A 15114-nucleotide genomic window follows, 5' to 3' on the forward strand; every position below is an offset into this window, starting at 1 on the left:
GGAAATATGTGGGCCAGGATGCGTTGATGATGCATGTCAGCACATATTGCTGGCTGAGGAAGAAACTGAAAAGCAACAACAAGTGAAGCTCTTTATTCCCATTGACATGAATGCAGCATCAGTGTTTACCGAATGACCTTGGTCTGATTCCTCTTGTTGCCATGGAGCAGATCTAATGTGAACTGTGAAGCTTTTTTAAAAACAGAAATGGGTTCTTATCCTCATCTCATTTCTGTGTCTCTGTCGTGCTGAGCGGCTGCTGCTCTTTTCTCTGAATCATGTTCCATTTCTTTCCTTTCTTTTGTCATTTTCCCTTGGTCTGGTGTAGAGTACACATTTGTTTTTCTTTTAAAGTTAGGAGAAATAAATTGAGAGATTATAAATGTAAATGTAGCTTAATATATTAATTTGTAGTGTGTAGTTAAAAGGTATTGTTGCAGCCATCTGAATACAGTGAGCTCTCCTTTGGTGTTTTAGTTAAGTCATTCCATTGTTAACCAGTTTACAATCACAGCTCTGGCTTGGAGTTGTCCATTTGAAATTACTTCATGAATTTGTATTGAGACCAAACTCACGTGTGTAGTGTCCTTGGTGTTGTCTCACGCGCGTGCCTTTACTGTTGCTTCAGACAACATGCAGAAGACAACCGTCAACTGTCTGTCAAAAGTCCCATTTCTATCCGCTCGGCTATTTTACATGTGCACACATTTGTGATTTGTCAGTCATAGGGTCAAGCCAGTAATTTTTTACAATGAAATAAGGATTGATATATTTCCAGCAAATCTTCAGAGCAACCATTATCTTTACCTAATGTTCATTTCTACCATTGTTTGTATGTGTAAATCCTGCCTATAAGGGCACTGTTTTATCCCCCTGGGTGTGTTTTTATGCAGAATTCCTGAGCCAAAGATGTACTGAAAACCAATCAACCCCACTGTTTGATTAGTATGGGGATTTTAAAGAGTAAAAGCCATTTTCCCAAGTGACTTCTTTTAGGAAAAACTAACAAAGGACTTAAGTCACTGATAAATACCAGAATGTTTTTAAAATATACACAATGTATATTTAGACAGCATTATTCATTTGTTTACAGGGCTCCCTAAGAATTATGGGTAAGGACTTCACATTTTGCAGGACCTTTAGAAGTGTGTTACCGTGTGAACGTACACTGCCATTTTGCATCATATGTTGGGGGGAAATGATCTATGGTTAAACAGTAACAAAGCCTACTTGTCATCTACTGAAATGTGTTCAAATAGTCAGGTATTGCACAGAAAATATTGTACATCTCCAGATACTGTTACAAATTGAGTTTGTATATCCCCCCCCCATCTTCAAATCAGTTTTACTGTAAATAGAAGTCGGTTGTAAAAACATACAGAATGTATTGTTGACATCACCTGGTGTATGATAAATGCTGGACTGGCTTTAATTTTGTAAAAAAAATTAAAAATAAGAGATTTTATTGAGCAAAACAGAACATTTGTGTGTTTCATTGAGTTATACAACAAATGATCTGGGTTTCCCTGAGCCTCATTGTGTTTCTACACAGCGAAGAGGCTTTGAACCAAATCCACATGTATTCTTATACTGAAAGGTATACACTTTGAATTGAACAAGGGCACAAACATGGTATAATACATGGGGCTTTTTAGTCTGTGATATGTTTTGGTTTTGAATAGTTGGTTGAAAAAAAAAATCTAACTGAATACATTACCATAGATTTAAAGAAATGTGTTTTTTTTTCTCCTGTTTTCTAACAAATTTGCAGAGTTGAAATACTGTTTCCTATGTAGAATTTATAACTTTCAAAGCATTGTATTGGGACAATACAGTCCAGTAACAGCAGACTCGATTCACTCAATTTCCCACACTGACATTTGAATCCATGTCATTTTGGCACAAAACATTATTCTATTCCCAGTAGGGTTGCAAAGGGGTGGAAGGTTTCCGGTAAATTTACGGAAACTTTCCACGGGAACTTTCGCTCGGGAATTTTGGGAATATTCAAAATAGGGAATTATAGGAATTAACTAAATGGCCGTAATTTAAATGATTTTTTTTTCATACCCAAACATAAATCTAAACATATAAACACTATGTTTGGTCATAGGCAGACATCCATGCAAAATAATACAATTTTAAAAAAAAAATTACATTTGAACAGATTTATTTGCAAGTAGAACTTTATCAAGTTTTGATTATTTTATGAACGATTTCACTGAACAAAAATATGAATGTTGTGTTAAATATAACACATCTTTCTGACCCCACCCATTCAATAGATTAAGTAAATTGCCCCGCCCTTGCAATTTGCCAAGTGTACTTGCATGAAATCTGGTTGTTTTAGTCAAGATTATGCTAAAATATATTTTCCCCACTTTATTTAAAATCACTGTTTAAGCCTCTGTAAACCTGTTCTAGTAAACATCAATATATGATATCAAGTTAGGTGTCTTTTTTAAGCTTTAAAAAAAATCTGATTTGCAATTAAATGTTCATAAATACTATAAAACTTATTTGAAAACACTGCTTTTTACTGTCTAGAGCGTTTGCCAGGACTGAAATAACACAGTTAGAAGGATTTAGTGCAGTACATCAGTTTCCCATGCACTGTGTATAGTCTATAGCCTATTTCAGCCTTGTCTGTGGAAATAAAGATAGCTGGACAAGAGTTCTTCTGCTTCGTTCCTCTCACTGCATTTAAATGCATTCACTATATTACAGATAAATATGTCTCGTTAAAGAAAAAGAGCTCCAAGCTCAACAATAGTCAATAATTTATCTTTCTGCCTATCTCTCTCACTCCATTTTACACTCAGTCACTACTATCCATGCTTAAAGGAAGCAGGATTAAACCACTGGATAAAGATGTTCAAATGTATTTTAAAAAAGCTAAACAAAAACATACTTCGAAAAAGATGTTAAAATGTTTAAAGAAATGTGTTTAAAAACGCACAAAGATGTTTAGAATGTTTCAAAAATATGTTTAAAATGTGTCAAATAGGAACAGAGTTGTTTAAAATGTGTAAAATAATGATAAGATCTTTCAAAACACACAGGGATTTTGAAAAAAAATGTTTGGGGGGGGGGGGCTCCACTGAAATTTGTTCTCTGAGGGGGGCTTACTCTCTCACACTTTGAAAACCCTGATTTAGTGCATTTGGTTTGCTTTAAATTTAGTAAATTCCCGTTAATTCCCATGGAAAGTTTCCAACTTTGAAAATTCCCGGAATTTTGCAACCCTAATTCCTAGTTAGTCCAACTCAGTGTCCCAATCCCATCCTGCACATTGGGATTTGAAGGAGTGAGTGTTTAGTGCTGTGCCTTTAACGGGAAGCCTTTTAACCTGGTCCTCTCCTCCTTCACCCACTGTGCGATGAGCTCAGCTTCCAGGCTCCTGGCTCTGATAACTGACTCTGGATCAGCATCGTTGGATCCTCTGCAGAAAACAAACATAGATAAATGACAGGTTAGATATATTCTTTAGTGAGTTTAGAGATAAAGTAGTGTACTTTGACCAATTATTCATTAACATTGAATCAAAATGGATATAATTTAATGGGTATGATTCTGCAAACTGTCCTTTTAATGCTGTACCTTAGATCCAGATGATGGGCTCCTCCAGAGATGTTCACAGCTACCAGTGATGAGCTCATGGACTTGCGCACCTAAAGAGCAGAGAGCTGATGGGTTCACACACTGGGAAAAAGCACTGACCTCACAGTTTACTGAAGTGCACTCACTGGCCATGCATTCCAATCCCCATACTTTCTGCTATTTAATGGTAGAAAAACAGATTTAGGATGTCCCCATTTCTGTGGTCAGAGTTATGCCTCGTTTCCACCGAGTAGAGCGGGTCGGGTCGGAGCAGCTCAGAGCGGGACAGCTCACTTTTAAGAATCTCGGTGGTGTTTAGTATATGCTTAAAAATACCTGGATGCCTACTACATCCGGTCGAGATGTTTAGTGTTGAAATCAGCATGCTATTGTATGTCCCAATTGTATCCCTACTAATGCATGCTTACTAAATTGTTTTATAATCAGCTGTAGTATGTAGCATGGAACAAAACAAAAGAAAGTGTATGTGATTTGGAATGCAGCCTGGGTCTCCTGTCTTACCCCTCCATTGGCCCACGGGTCCAGATCTCCATTGGAGAATATTATGTTGCTGGCCGTGGAGAGGGCTGGACACAAGAGGAAAGCACAATAAAAAAAAAAGTATATTCAGCTAATTGGCATTTTTACAAAATATCAATAAACCAAACTTTTAATGAGCTGATATGGAACTAACTGCGCTCAGATCATCACAAATGGCCAATCTCCTGAGCCACTGCAGATCCAACATAATATTGGAGCAGAAAGGAACCAAATGACAAACAATACAATGAATCAATGGTCTCCAAATGTTTGGGCTCTTAATGGAGACTTGGGCACCATCACCAGAAATACTGTTTACTGTGTGTTTTTAGTGCATACTCACTAATATTACTGTTTACATTAGTGAGTAGGCACTAGGCTAGGTGAAGTGTGGTTATTGGGATAGATCCAAAGTATCAAATCCCATTACTTCTCCACAGTAAATAATATTTCACAGCAGTGTGTGTGTGTCAGTGTATTCAGAGCTCACCGTCGCCCCAGAACTGTGTCTTGAGCCAGTCTGGTCGTGGGACCACAGCCCAGCGCTTGGAGCAGTAGAGTTCACGGTCTCTCTCAGTGAAGGCGAGCGGGGGAAACATGTCCGTCACGTTGTTGCTCTCATAACATAGGTCGATCTCTGTGCACGCCTGACACCACAGAAGAAGAATGATTTTGATAAACAGTATAAAGATGGAAGTACCAGAGATTTTTTTTTTTATTCAACCTTTATTTATACTGGAGAGATCAATTGAAGGGTGATGCCATATTTCTGATGACGTCCAGTCAAACAACAATGCAAAGCAAAAAAAAACAACACAAACTCAATGTACAATGCAAATACATCAAATACACAACAAGCTGATAAAAAGAGCAACAACCATTGAAACATTTAGACAGTGATGTAGAATGGCTGCAATACAAAATGACGTGGTTGAAAGTACTGCATAGATATTTCCAATACAGCCTTCAATATAGCCTTCAATATAGCCTTCAATATTATATAGCCTTCAATATAGCCTATTTAAAACAGTCGCCAGTAAGAGTGTGGGGCAGACTTAAGATAACGTGTCTAAATTTGTTAAAGATATGGTTATGAAGGTGTTTATTTTAATGTGATGCTATAATTTGTTCCATTAGTCAGGGGAATGGAAGCTAAATGCTATGGTGTCTGTGTGTGTGTGCGTGCGTGCGTACACACCTGGTAGTCCCAGGCCAGACTGTCAAAGCCTAGGCCACAGCCAGTAGGATCAGCACACTCCACATACAGACTGTACAGGTCAAAACAGCTCAGCTCACCAGTGGAGTTGTACATAATCCCTGCAGGACAGAGAGCAAAAATAACATTTATATTATAAGAGTAGTTCTTTTTAGAATCATAGAGATCCTGGATTCTTCCCCAGGAAGTACTCATCAAACACACTAGGGTTTTTTTTCTCTCAATATAATAAAGCTGGCCATGGCCCTCTGGTGTCTGGTAACGTGAAATACATCTGAAAAACTAATGCAATCTAGTCTGAAATACGGGCAGGATTTAACTTTCCTACCATACAATAAAAAAGCAATAGCAAAGAGACACACATCAATAGGTTCGGTCAAAAACAATGAATGCTGATTCCGTTTACCTGCAGTGTCCCTGAGGTTAGTGAGCAGGTCCCCTCCACTCAGCATGGTTTCACAGGCCACCTGAAACAAACACACACACAAACACACACACACAGGCAAAGTAAACAAACTTCCATAACATGTCTTCTTCCATACTTAATCCATACTTATACATCAAAAGGTCCAAAATGTACACTTAGTTAAACTTTCCCTAATAATTCTTAGCACTATTCGAAGGCTAATACAGAAGGATGTGTTCATATGTTGTTAATTGGCTGATTTATGATACAAAACTAAAATGCATTTTTAATCCCTTTCGTTTGATAACTAAATAAAGTCTATATCCAAAAATGTGCGTGGTACCTTGACGGGGTTTGCGGGCATGTCCCCCATGAAGTGCGTGCTGTATGGGTAGTCCATCATGGCCAGCATGGTGAAGGCATTCCTCAGCAGGCCATGCAGCTGCTTTATGTCCTGAGCAGAGGAGGGAGCCGCACACAGGGAGAACGCAGACTGGATGCCCCTGTAATCTGACAACATTAACCATAAATCAGTTTAAAAAAAAAAATCCTCACCAAGTTCTCTTTGTAAACTGTTTTTGTCAATGTTGACCTAAAACGAGGTGTCATGGCTGCCTTAGAAACACAACATAGTCCGATCATTCTTTTCGTCCATCCGAAACAGTTATTTTTCAGGAAACAAAAAAACAAACGCTGTATTTATAAAAGAAATAAAACTGTGCGTCGTCAATTTACAAGCTCTTTGATACTTTTCATTGGTTAAAACCTTGTAAAATCCACACACAGATGTAAAGTGTGACCAATAGCACTGATTTATGAAGAATATAAATGTCCCCCCAAAAAATGGAGATACAAGGTGTCCGCCCAGACAGCGACGGTATAATCTTTAGAAAAGAACATTAGCACACAGATTCACCTTTGTGTTCAGCTAATTCTTTCAGCCGATGGAACGCTCCTCTCACGGCATCGCTGCATTTGGGGGCGAAGCCCTCAAAATCCTACAAAGATTTTTTTTTTTTTAAAAGGTTTTAGTGTGCGTTTAAATTCACAAAATGATTTCCTACAATGTAACAATTAAGTACACTTAGAAGTATTTCCACAACAACATTTTTACGCAAAAAAAACAACAAAAAAACTACTTTAAAAAAACAACCTAAAATAGTACAAATTCAGATTTTTTGTGACATATATAGGTTTATATGAGGTAAATTGGTCTGTGTTAAATCCAAAGAAGGGGGATAGCATATTGCGTGTGCACTCACAGCGGTGACATCTCTGAAGAACTGCCTGGAGTCTCCCAGTCCGGCGGTGGACAGGATGGGGGCGCTGGCAGCCAGGGCTCCAGACACTATGTTTGGATACTTGAGTCTCATGTAAACTGAAAGCATGCCTCCATAACTGCAGACCAAGAGACCAGACAATGGAACAGCAAATAGATTAGCCTATGAGACAGAATAACAAGACCTGAAATCTTGTCATGTCTGGTATATGATGATGACTGATGGATGAACTACTATAATCAAATTTCTGAAGAGAGAGCTATTTAATACTTCTTTAAGAGTGAAAGCACTGGTACAAAAAAAGCGCAGGTAGCCTTTCTCAGACACTGCCGCTTCTCTTTAGACCTGGCATCGGATTACCACACACACACAAGTTAACCTGGATGGCTTTTCCATAGCGTGGTGATATTTTCAGGATACATGCAGTTTCAAGTTTGTTTACGATTTCTAGGATCGCATTTCACCTGTTAAAACTATGAGATCATGTGTATCAATCTACAGGAGATTATTATGGGCACATTGAAACTACAGTTGGAAAGATCTACTAAACAGAAAATGAATTGGAACATATTTTTGAGAATTAGTCCATTTTAAATCCTTAATAATATACAGTAATTTGATAGACTTTTCAGTTATCTTCCAGACTTGTCAAATATGAGAAGTCTTTAAATATTTCCACTTGTGATTTTTGTTTACTGTAACGATTTTATTAACCCAAAAGCCAAAATGACTGATTTGCTCAGCAGTTTATCATCACTAATAAAAAATACAAGGCTGCGTTTGGAAAATTATTTGAGGAAGAAGTGTCCGGCACAACATGGGCAGAGGCAAGCCCTATTAGGCATTAGGCATTTAATGTTTGCTTCTAAGATATTTCAGTCAGATGGATTTTTCAAGGGCACACAAAAACAAAGTCCCATTCCAGCAGTGTGTATGCCACTAAGAACATCATAGAATCTAAAGTGGATCATACTGTACCTGCCACCAAACACAATGACCGGACAGTGTGTGGCCCCCAGCTCCTGCCTCAGCTGTGTGATCATGACAGCGTAGTCAGCCAGGGCCTGCTCCACTGTCAGCAGTCCCACCTCAGGGATGTGGAAGGAGTCCGCTCCAAACGGGAGGGATTTACCATAGTATCTCTGTGAGAGGGAGGGGGTCAAGACGGATGAGATATTTAAAAAAAACCATTGTGTTAAAGCTGCCGAAATGGCCAATCTCACTCAACGACATCATTCACCTGTATAAAGGAAGGGAGTCCAGTTCTGATACAATACTCCATTAGGGAAATGTTTTAATTAAAAAAAAAAAAAAAAAATTTAGAAGGTCTTATGAGGAACTATCAGTTTGTGTTAATTCTTGCACTCCCTTTGGACAAAAGTGGTAGTGTTTATACCACGCCAGCGTACCCGGACCAAGGCATTGAGAAAAACTAGATAAAAAATAGCATTCTTTCTTTTACCGATGGGTCTCTTTTGCTGTTACATGTAATTTATGATCATCAAAGGAAAATTAGGCTGTTTCAGAAATACTTCAAAAAATCAATGTTGTTTAGAGCAACCATTAACAAAAACGTATGTTATCTTGATTTAAATCAATAACTATCTAGTAAAATAAAAAAAGAAAGTACATTATTTACAACCAGACACTTATGTCAGCGTTTTAGGTATTTCAGTCCGCAGTGCTACAAAAACAGTTTTGGTTGCTATGTGTTAGAAATAAAAATATACGTGTTCTTTAGCCTTATTTATGAAGGAAAAAATGTCATGGAGAAAGGTGTAAAATTCGGGATCTCGGCCTCAGTATTTATTTACGTAAATTGACAAGGCAGGTTGACAGGACAAAAAGAAAGGAGAAGTGAGTTCTCTCTCTACATCAGAGTCTCTTTACATATGTTGAAAATGTCTACTGATTGGTTAAATCTCGTTGTCAGGCAGTTTTCGAAGTCCGTCCTCTTCTTCTTCCTGGCCGTCCGAAACTAGAATTAGGGAGGCTTTCTCTTGCAGCCTTGAGAAAGTGTCTGAAGCTTGCTTTGGCCAAAGGGGCCTTTGTTCTTAGCAGTTACTTTTGGCTTCAGGAATGTAGCTATCTTATGGGAAAATCAGCGTTAATTTTTATTGCTGTTCTACCTCCTCGTCGTCTCCAAAGCACCAAGACTGAAACGGGAACATTTATTAAAGTCAAATGTGAAGAATATATCAATTGTTTAAATGATTATATATGGGTAAATGCAAATGAATGAGGGGGCTATAACATAATTAAATTTAGAAATATATTTTCTGACATATGATACCTGAATTTCTTTTAAGTTCGATATCCAACTATAGACGTTAAAATATCAGTGTGGGCCAAATCTTGTTATATTTACTTTAGATACATTTGTTGAAGCACAGCTAACAAAGCCAACAATCAGCTGACAGTGAGTCACACGTAACTATTGATTTCCCTATTCCCTTTGTCACATGAGGCAAACTCCACTCAGTCAGGAGAACTGTTTGACCAATACATATTAAGTAAGGAAACAGAACTCTGTGAGCATTTGATGGTGCTGATTCATTGTTTTCTTACAGCATGTAGACATGATAACCGCTTTCAAGATATACCGTGGTTTGAAAAAGTCAAGGTTCCAAAACCGCTTTTAATTCTTTCAATTTTGATAGAATAATGTAATTATTGATTGTATTATATAATACAAGTGCATACATCTTTCCAAAGTTCTAAATGTTTAAAAATAAAAAAAGATTGTGTTCAGCCGCGAAAAATATATACAGTATATATTTTATTACCTAGACCGGGGGTCACTAACAGGCGGACCGCGGTCCGGGTCCGGACCCAGACGCCGTCCTATACGGACCCGGACCTGTAGTCAATCAATTATTTAAGTATTTAAAATGTTGACGGGGCGCTTCTATTTTGACCGGCGCAGCTTTTCTAGACTTTACGGTACTGGTTTAGCGAATCAGGAAATGCTTTCGAGTTAAGCCATCCCGCCTCCTGCTACTCAGGCAGCCAATCGAATCTGTGCATTCCCGGCTCAGGCTGGCTCACAGTCACAGACAAAGAGACAGTGAGCTATCATGAGAGAGATGACAGAGAGAAGTGCAAGAATTACGAGAATTTCAGCGAAATAAGTCAGATTAGAGTGAGAAAGACAGCGGGAGGAGAGTGAGAGACAGCTTTCTCTCTCGCTCGCCCGCTCGCTCACCGGCTCTGTGTGTCGCGAGCGAGTTAACGAGCGATCAACAGCTGAGTTTTTTCCTATTATTTACTATCTATGGTTTTTTCCCCTTTTGTAAGACTGGTGAAAACCGATCAAGGTGCAATCATGTGGACTCTCTATTACCCTGATGTAGACCTATGTGTGAATGACAGACATAAGATTGACATAATCACCAATCGCCAGCAGCACTGCATCTACTGCCCACAACAGCAACAGGAAAAACATTATTTTAAAAAAATTTTTGTATGTAGTTTCAATTATCTACATTTTAAGTTTTACATATTCTTAGTAATGGCAGAATTTATAAATACAGGTTAATTTTTTAGCAAGATATTTGGCAGTAGCCCCCACTAACATTAGCGAAAGCTAGTGGTCATCCGTCCCTCAGTCCAGTTATCTGGCTGCTAGCAAGTTATGTTGTTTTGTTAATTTTTCTATTCATCTTAACTATATTAAATGTTGACCTTTTCTTTTATTATTTTCCCCAGAATGCACCAGAATGCTCCGATTACATTCTAAAAACACAAAAAAAAATTACTGGGGGGGAAACCCCCAGACCCCCCTACAGGGGTTTAGTTTCTGACATGTCACTTTTTCAGAGCTTTTCAAAATTGCAAAATAAAAATCCAGTATTAGACAAAGTGGGAGATTACTATGTTAAACAAACATAGTAGGTATAGTGAAGTTTAGAAATTATACATTGAAAATATTTCTCAAAATTATTTAATTTTTCAAAAATGAATTATATATTTTATCTTTATTTTAAGATTATTATTATATTTATTTTCACCATTTTATTTTTAAATGGAGCCCTTCTCTATGAAGAGATTAGTTTAAGTTGAGTCACTTAAATAATACATATATCTTCAGCATTATCTATAATTATTTAAAAGTGAGAATAAATATTGTTGAAATGTTTTTGAATTGTTCTTTCTATATTGATCTGACAGTCAGTTGTTAATTACATGCAGACGTTGATACAACTACTAGGCTACTTCACTATATATCACACTGAATCATAACGCAAGTTAGACATTATGATGTTCCGGACCTTTGCTTGAGGACATTTTCTCTAACTGGACCTATTTGAATTTTAGTTGAATACCCCTGACCTAGACAGTTTAAAATAACACATCTGAAAGCTGTCATCACAATACCGTGATACCACTAAACCGTGGTATTTTTTAGCTTAAGGACGGTTATCACACAGCCAGAATATCACACTGGCCCACATGTTTACTTACATGTTCAGCAAATATGACCAAGGCGTTCTGCTGAGCGGCTAACTCTGTGATGAAGCCTGAGTTGAGTGCAAAGGCCCAGATGTCTCCCTCGTTACCAGTGTAGAAGAAGATAGGACCATGGCCTTTAGTCCAATACTCATCTAAAGGGGAGAGGAAATACACAGCAGACAGCACATTTACAATAAGTCATTTGCTCATAGTACATAATTATAAACTAGGCCTTCTTATATTAAAAAAATAGGAAATGTCTTTTTCACCTGTGATCAGGTAACGCTGATCGAAGGTCCCGTTCCCCATGCTGTTAAAGTTGAAGTGGTCCAGAGTCTGACTGAAATACTTCTCAGTAAACTGTGATGCTTTTCTCTCCAATCCATGATGTTTACTGGTCTATCAAAAATAAATAAAATGGAATGTACACAGAGTTATTCGGCCTATAAAAAGCTGTGGAAAGGGAGAATAACAAAAAGGCATTTCAGTTTTTAAATGGGGTTTCTTGAAAATGTTTACTGGAAGTTAAGGGGAAGTCGTTCAAACTCTAATTCAAGAAGGTTTGTGTGGTTGTGTGTGCGTGTGTGTGTGTGTGTGTGTGGGGGGGGGGGGGCATATTAAAGACAACAATATAGCCCACGTCAGGGGACAGAGGAACTAGTTCTCCATTCTTCTTCTCTGCCAACATGACAAACCGTTACATTAATAGTAGGCTAGGCTACACGAACTCTCAAATGTGGTTCACCTTTGTATCAAAGCACACTTTGTATGAGGTTATAGTTTGTAGTCTCTGTTGTGTTCACTGACCGACAATAACGAGAAGAGCACGACAAGTTTGAAAAGAGTTCAAGCCCAAAGCGGAACAATAAACAACATTGAAAACTAACACGTTACCTGTAACGGCAGGCCATGCAACAAGTCCACAGAGAGCACGGCTAATGTCAATGTGAATAAAGCTAATATCCCTCTCATGTTACAAATATGTAATGTTGTTCACTGCTCAGTCAGTCTTCAACAGTCTGCACCGCGCATGCGCTGCTCGCACGTGTCACATGACTTGTGTTGTGATCTATGCTGCGTTTAAGTGCGTCTCGTAAGATCTAACATTATTGAGTCTTGAGTAAAACTAGGCTACAGAAGTATCAAGTAATTTTGTAACAAGAGTATTTGTGTAAGTAGACCATAATCAGGACTGAAAAACCATAAAAGCCTGGTTTATTGTGTAAACTGGTCACAAAAGTAAGAAAGAAAAAAAAAGAGAAAAGAAAAAAAAAATCCTTCAACCTATAGCCATTTCACCAACATGCAAAGCCATTCTTAAACACAGGAGCTTTTAAATTTCTCTTAAAGCAACGTTAATTTGTTTATCTTCTAATGTTACATTAACAAGTAGAATATCTGGTGCCCATGGAGGTCAAAAACACAATGACCTTTCACAAAACACAGTGACGTTACAGAAAACACAACAGTGTTCAGAGTTCTGAATGCCTGCTGAAAATTGCATGCACCTCATGTAGGGGATACAATCAGATACTGAAGTGATTATTAAGCCAAAATTATGTTTAAAAACTATACAATCTTCTCTGTCGGTTTCAACATTGTTGATATAAACTATTGGTTTGTTTTGGGTTTTTAAATGAGGAAAAATTAATTTCAGGTGTCAAATTCACTTGTCAAAGTGGATTAAATAAAGTAGGCTTTGTGCTGAAGAGACTTTTATTAAATATATAAAATTCACACTAGGAGCCAAAACTACTCAAAGTATGTGCTGGTAAAAAAAAATGTGATTCATAAATCTCAATGCAATTTTCAGCAGGCATGCAGAACTGGGCACAACAGTTCATTTATGAGACTATGCATTGTGCTGTAGTCAAAAGAATAAGCACACTTACGAATCTTTCTGTTATTGCATAAGTATACATTTAAAAGTTTAAGCTTACAGTATTTAAAATGTTAAAGAGATCCTATTATACTACTTTCCTGGTCTTAATTTCTTGTTAAAAACTGCTATAGAGCAACCTGACACGAATCACATCACAAAAAACTATGTCGATTTTCGGGACACTCTTCCGCTTAAGGCCAGGACACACCGGCCCGATAATCGCTGTCGTAGAGTTTCGAGGGGACGGGGACACGAATCTGTTTGGTGTGTGCCGTGAATTCGGTCGTCGTAGATGTCGTCGGGCTTCTTTTGAGCCGATTGAACAGTCTTTCAGTTGGAGCAATTTGATTTGTGGAGGGCTAGCGAATCAGTGAAGCCCGGAAGTGAGGCGGGTAGCACAAACAGCTAACAACAGTTAGCCATTGTTTTAATGTGTTTGTTTGTTTCGTTCAGCGAGTACTCACATGCATCAACCCTTGTTGACTGCTCGACACCATGCTCGACACTCTGCTAAAAATGGTGCTTTTTATGGTTCATAAATATAAATACGTATTTCTTATCTATGTTTATGGTCTAGAGAGCCGTCCCATCATTTCCGGCTTCCGTATTTTTTCTGGACACAATACAGATTAGCGCCGCCTGCTGTTATGGAGACATTACGTCCCGCGCAAGCGCAGAGCGTACGGAAGGTCAGCAGTCAGTTTGGTGTGTTCTTTGCAGACTGGAGCTCCCTGAATCGGCAGTCTCCATTTTTGGGTAGTCGGACTGGTGTGTCCTGGCCTTACCCTAGCGAGCACAGCAGTCTCTCTCTACACACTGCTTTGAGCTTCTCCGCCCCTCCCCCCCTGCAGCAAACCCCACTCCGTTGTGATTGGTTACCTTCCTTCCAGCAGCGGGAGATTTTCAGGAAGGTGGGGGCATGCAGCCGGAGCTTGCCTGAGTAGCATTACCATACATGGAAACATGACAGAAACTACCCGAGCGTGACAGAAACTACCCGGAAATTTGAACAAGTTATTTCTCGACCGGCTGCCATAGTGTTTAGTGCTCTGCATAGCCACCCCAGACGGTCAGCAGGGAATACGTCAAAATGCATGTACGTAATTATGGTCCTCTTGTCATTCTGCAGAGCAGAGCAGAGCGAGAGAGAGAGAGAGAGAGAGAGAGAGAGAGAGAGAGAGCTTCAGCAGGGCCCAGTGTGGACAGCCTTAGTTACTAGTCTGTTGATATGCTTGAACATGAGGATAATACATCCAATTGTATGTTGCAGTATGGAAAACAGCATTCTTAAGCATGTAGTGCAGTGAAAAGAAAAATAATGTGATTTGGAAAGCAGGGTCAGTTTCAGTCTTCCACTGACTGTATCTGTGTGGGTGGGGCCACACTGTGGCAGTAGTAATGCACGTTCACAACACAACCTGTACAGCAGGTTGACCCACCATGCCAATGATAGGAAATAGAAAAAGACTTTCATTGTTTTATGACCATTGGTATGCCTGACCAACCGTATCACCACGTGGCTTCTGGTAAGCAGAGTATTTTTTCTCAGTACTTCCTAATGTGACGCAGTCCTTGTAAAGTGAGGTCAAAGGTCACATGGAAAAGCTCTCATTCAAAACTTCTCGGCAATAATAAACTACAACTCCCTACAGCGCATTCGCATATAATAACTCAGTATAGGAAACCTTATTCCTGATTTCAAATAGGGTTTTTGGACAATATTTGCTAAAATAGGTTG

General features: G+C 38.6%; 2 protein-coding genes across 2 annotated transcripts in view; one reads left to right on the forward strand and one right to left on the reverse strand.

The window, feature by feature from the left end:
* The window catches only part of man1b1b (mannosidase, alpha, class 1B, member 1b), a 19076-nt gene extending 16787 nt beyond the window's left edge, over nt 1-2289 (forward strand). The window contains exon 15 of the mRNA XM_080047929.1: nt 1-2289. This exon is cut by the window's left edge and continues 1885 nt beyond it. The gene's annotated coding sequence lies outside the window, so the exon portion shown is untranslated.
* A 9-nt stretch (nt 2290-2298) lies between these two features.
* Nucleotides 2299-12517, reverse strand: dpp7 (dipeptidyl-peptidase 7). The gene is made up of 13 exons (XM_080047939.1): nt 12389-12517; nt 11764-11893; nt 11507-11646; nt 8021-8184; nt 7025-7160; nt 6679-6760; nt 6106-6272; nt 5763-5823; nt 5339-5457; nt 4631-4787; nt 4123-4187; nt 3601-3671; nt 2299-3442 (listed from the first exon to the last, which is right to left on the reverse strand). The coding sequence occupies exons 1-13, from the start codon at nt 12464-12466 to the stop codon at nt 3316-3318; spliced, it is 1497 nt and encodes a 498-aa protein (XP_079904065.1). The 5' UTR covers nt 12467-12517; the 3' UTR covers nt 2299-3315.
* Nucleotides 12518-15114: the final 2597 nt, after the last annotated feature.

The sequence above is a fragment of the Ammodytes marinus genome, assembly GCF_949987685.1.
Source record: "Ammodytes marinus genome assembly, chromosome: 2".
Lineage (NCBI taxonomy): Eukaryota > Metazoa > Chordata > Actinopteri > Uranoscopiformes > Ammodytidae > Ammodytes > Ammodytes marinus.